This window comes from Palaemon carinicauda, chromosome 15 (assembly GCF_036898095.1).
Source record: "Palaemon carinicauda isolate YSFRI2023 chromosome 15, ASM3689809v2, whole genome shotgun sequence".
Taxonomy (NCBI): Eukaryota; Metazoa; Arthropoda; class Malacostraca; order Decapoda; family Palaemonidae; genus Palaemon; species Palaemon carinicauda.
This window is the reverse complement of record NC_090739.1, coordinates 89,402,748-89,407,638: the sequence shown is the minus strand read 5'-3', so window position 1 is coordinate 89,407,638 and position 4,891 is coordinate 89,402,748. Positions and strand designations below refer to the sequence as shown.

General features: G+C 37.1%; 2 protein-coding genes across 2 annotated transcripts; both read right to left on the bottom strand.

Annotated features, from left to right (window-relative positions):
- Positions 1-3,359: 3,359 nt before the first annotated feature.
- On the bottom strand, positions 3,360-3,878 carry LOC137654064 (uncharacterized). Its single transcript, XM_068387699.1, has one exon. The coding sequence runs from the start codon at positions 3,876-3,878 to the stop codon at positions 3,360-3,362; it is 519 nt and encodes a 172-aa protein (XP_068243800.1).
- Positions 3,879-4,180: 302 nt separating this feature from the next.
- LOC137654063 (KRAB-A domain-containing protein 2-like) lies at positions 4,181-4,654 on the bottom strand. The gene has a single exon (XM_068387698.1). It carries the CDS (start codon positions 4,652-4,654, stop codon positions 4,181-4,183), a length of 474 nt encoding a protein of 157 aa, XP_068243799.1.
- Positions 4,655-4,891: the final 237 nt, after the last annotated feature.

Below are 4,891 nucleotides of genomic sequence, written 5' to 3'. Positions count from 1 at the left end.
ATTTAGGTAAGTATTATATAAAACTTGCTTGTTTGGAGCTTCACTTATTGAACTATTTGGGAAAGGATCGTTTCCACAATATGTATTCTTTATCTCTCTCATAACATTTAACAAGTCACGCATATTTATTTCCTTAAATTTTATTAACTTCTTACCCTCCTTCACTAGCATAACTGACTGTCCTTCTACAGTAACTGATTTTGGGGGAAACCACTATAAATTTTATAAATTTTTCCATTGAAGAATATAGCAAATTTCTCTGCAGAGACATTTTCAGGCAAGACATATTTTTTTTTTTTAATCCCATCAAATCATCTAGGTTTTTGTGAAACTCCATCATGTTATTAGTTTTTCACTTTCACCGTTGTAGAATTTTATTTTTGTTTTTTCTAACAGGATGTTATAGTCATTTCTGGCCTTATTATATAGATTTCTGGCTTGTGAGGATTTGGCTCTTTTCCAACTACCTTCAAGCTTACGTCTATGTCTTTTTGCCTTTAATAGCTCACTATTATACCATCTAACATTTTCGTGTACAACTATTTGTTTGCTCTTTATAGGACACTTGGTATCATACAATTTTCTAAAATTGTCATTATATTTTTTGGTATAACACCAACACATTCTCTATCAACCATATGTTCATATTGTATGTTCTCACAAGACATTTGCGCTACACTAACTTCAATAAAATTCTCAGCATCGAAATTTTCCCATTCCCTATATGTGATCAATTTTTTCAATACTCTGATGCAATTTATACTAACATCAAAAGTGATCAGTTTATGTGTTTTTGAGATCTCAAAGTCTGGTTCAACTTCAAGGTTTCTTATTAGGTCAGAATCTTTCCCACATATGACCAAGTCGAGTGTATGACCACCTACTGACGTTGATACCAAAACACTGTTTATTAAATTAAACATCTCAAATAATTCCTTAAGTTCTTTAGCCTTATTATCATTTTCATCATCTACCCAACAATTAAAGTCTCCACCAATTAATGCATTTTTAATATCGTCCACCACACCCACAAGAACACTAAATTCTTCAATGAATTTCTACATATTACTCCCTGGTGGTTATACAATGATATTGCATTCAATACCTTACTGTTTCTTGTCAGTTTTAAATAGATATATACAACGTTTCAAATATTATTTCATTTATGATAAAAACCCTAGAGAAAGTTTTCAACACGAACACACCCACTCCCTCCAGTTTTATCCTTTCTTGGTACGTGGTAGAAATCATGAGTACACGGCGTCATCTCCTGAATCTTTGAGTTATCACTAATATTTCCCTGCAACCAAGTCTCAGTTAATAAGCATAAATCTAATTCCATTTCATTAATAAGGTTTCTAATCTATATGGTTTTATTCCCCATCGATTGAATATTTATCAGACCTCTTTACCAATGGGGTAGACTCCATGATCAGTTTTATTTTTTATCCTGGTAAGCTCATCCTTGTATACTTTAGAGTTTTCATCATATGTCTTATGATTCGTATCTTTGTAATTCCTCATTGAGCAATTATGACACTTTAACGTATTAACACTACAATCCGTGGTTCGGTGTTCCTGGCTACACTTGGTACATACCTGAGTCTTGCTACAACTATCGGCTGTATGACCAAATTCCTGGCAGTTATAACACTGAAATACATTGTAGGAATCATAAATTTTACAGCATCCTCCATACGTGGTATATACTCTATCGTCCTTTTTACGGAAAACTTTCCTGATACTTGGACTACACTTAATAATGACATGTGATTTACCGCTATGTCTTGATTTAAACTTCCTGATCAATTTAAATTCCTCTTCATTTTCACACATATCATTCAACCATTCATTCTTCTCCTTTATACTAGCAATGATCTTCGGTTTAAGTAGATCCTTTTCATCCACTTCTACCTTAATGTCATTCTTGACCTCTTCTAAGTCATTTTCAACCTTTTCTAACCCAACTTTATCCGCAAAATTAACTACCAAGTGGCCTTGTTTAGAGGTTTTGAGCTGTTCAACATTCGTGATTATCTTCTTCATGAGTGTTTTCATGATCTCTGAAGCCTTCATATTTTCCTCTGTAGATTCTATGACCAAAGTATTTTTTGACTTTAGCTTACTTGCATATGTGGTCTTGGTCACATTCTCTTGTTCGTATTCCGTAAGTTTCTCTTTCACCTCAGCAATATCATGACTCATATTGGTGTATTGAGCAGTTATCATATCCATAATATCTGACATCTGCCGTTGTACATTTACCTTCTTCTCTTCCATGTTGATGCTTAGTTTCGTCATGTCTTCCCATGATTGCCTGACCCATGAACCATTGGGATTTGCATCCTCAACACATCTTGAACATTTATAAATGATGTTCCTGCTTTGATAAATCTCACTTGTGGCATTTATTAAATTTGAAGAAGGTGCTTCATTGTGGTACCATCTTCGGCATTCATCACATTGTATCCCAAATTTGACAGAGTCCTCACAATACCCACACCTGCCCTCATTACCTCCATCATCACATTCTTCATCAGCGACGTTCATTTGCATGTTAGTTGTCAATTTTGGTCATCGGCATGAGTACATCAGGTGTAATAATAACGAAAATGCTTGGTCTACACTTCGTCGTCTTTTGAGATATCGCAAGTTCTTGCTTTCTGTTGTACACACACACACCCATATATATATATATATATATATATATATATATATATATATATATATATATATATATATATATGTGTGTGTGTGTGTGTGTATACATATAAACATATATATATATATATATATATATATATATATATATATATATATATATGTTACGCAAAATGTGGATAATTGCCAAATGTGTACATTTTGCGAGAAAGTTACAAAATGTACACATTTTGAAATTACGCTTGCCAAATGTAGATAATTATCCACATATGACAAAATTTTGCCTTTTTTTTTAAAAAAAGCAACGGCATTTTGCCGATTGTACACCATAGGCAGAATGAAACAAGAATCAAAGAGAACTAGTAGTTATTGTTCTAACTAAAATTAGTATTTATTAGTATTTATTGTTCAAACTAAAAGGGATTGAAACTACTTTAACACTTAAATATTGCTACAAGAACAACCAGGTTGGCAACGAGAGTTACATCTTAACAGCTTTTTTGTGCAGGAGCATCTGGAAGTTGTGCAATTTGTTTTACAGGCACACTTCACATACCCTTGGCCTCATGTGTACCTGGTTACAGCGGTTCTCAAAACCATTTCAACGTTGGGAACCTCATCTGGGGTGAGGAGCTTCTCCTTAACGGGGTCCATGTCAGCTGCCGTGTACCGGGTGGTTATGCGTCCTTCTCTGTAGCCTACCTGGTACAGGCCTCGTCTCTCTGCAGTACCACAACCAGGAGGTTCCTGCTGTCACTCGGCCCACGATCAAACTCGGGAACTTTCAGCATTGCGTTGTCACGCACTTGTAGGGCACTTAAGAGGTGTTTCGCTCTCCTAGTCATTCTAAGTGTGGTTTTTTCTTGGCCGGCTGCAGCCAGTTGCCGAGCTTCAGCGAATTGCGGCGCCTCTTCTCCATCTCGTTCCTCTTCTCCTTCCTGTTCCTCCTCTCCTTCTTGTTGCTCTTCATCAGCCGCCTCTTCGGCTTCATTTTGGAGGATGGTGTCTAAATATTCTTCAGTTTTCATATTGCCGAGCATATTAGGTGGAATAATAGTGGATGCTGGGCCTACCTTGGATTCGATCCCGAAAATGACTTTAAACGGACTTGTTTTTATGGTTTCATGTTCCAAAATGTTTATTTGCCACTGGAGAAAGTGGACCCCAACGCCCCACCTGCTGGACTTGTTTTCGTGCTTTGTCTTGAATGACTCCATTCAATCTTTCAACTGTACCTTGGCTTTGTGGGTGGCGCAGCCGACCAGTGACGAGCTTAAGTTCAGGTCAGAGAGTAGACAACTCTGATATAACGACATTCACAAACTCTCTCCCGTTATCCGAGTGCAGGATAACGGGAGCGCCAAAGGTAAAAAATATTGGGAGAAGCGTGTTAGCAACCTACTCAGCTTGATGTAAGGGGCCGCAGTACACAAAACTTGCTGAAATGGTTGATGAAGGTCAGAATATATTTAAATTCCCCATCAGGTAATGTTTGAAAATTGATCAAGTCAATTTGGCATCAAGAAAAAATAGTCTCGCTTCTAACAGGCTTCACCAACAGACCTTTATGTATTCTACGTTTTTTCTTCTCTTGACACTCAATGCAAAAACTTATCAACATCTGGCAGCACTGCATAGTCAAATTAGACCACTTCTTTTGTCCTTTGAAAGTTTTCTTTTCACCACCATGACCCACAGCTGAATGCGCGACCGAAATGGCCTGATGACCTTCCTCAAAGCACACTATAAACTTAAATTCAGTTTCCAATCCTTTACGCTTCCAAATAAGTCGGTCATCGTCACCAAGTCTGAGAATTTCGAATATATTTTTCATATTATAATCATAGCTGGTTTTAGGCCCTTCCTTTTCAATTCTAAGCAGCTGAGCTATCCACTGTGCACGTTTCTCTTTCCGAGGAATGACCACATTGTCATTCTTAGACTGTAATAAGTTGTCCAACTTCTGCTCAAACTGCTCTTTAAAGTCCGACATGCCACTTGTGAATTGGTAGGACAGACCCCTGTAGTAGCAGGGAAGATGAGGGTTTAACTGCCCTCCTCCTTGCCCAACTGCACGATTTCAGCTCGTAAACAAGAAGTGTTTCATATTAGTCTTAGTCTGAGAATTTCGAATCTTCTGCTCAAACTGCTCTTTAAAGTCCGACATGCCACTTGTGAATTGGTAGGACAGACCTCTGTAGTAGCAGGGAAGATGAGGGTTTAACTGCAA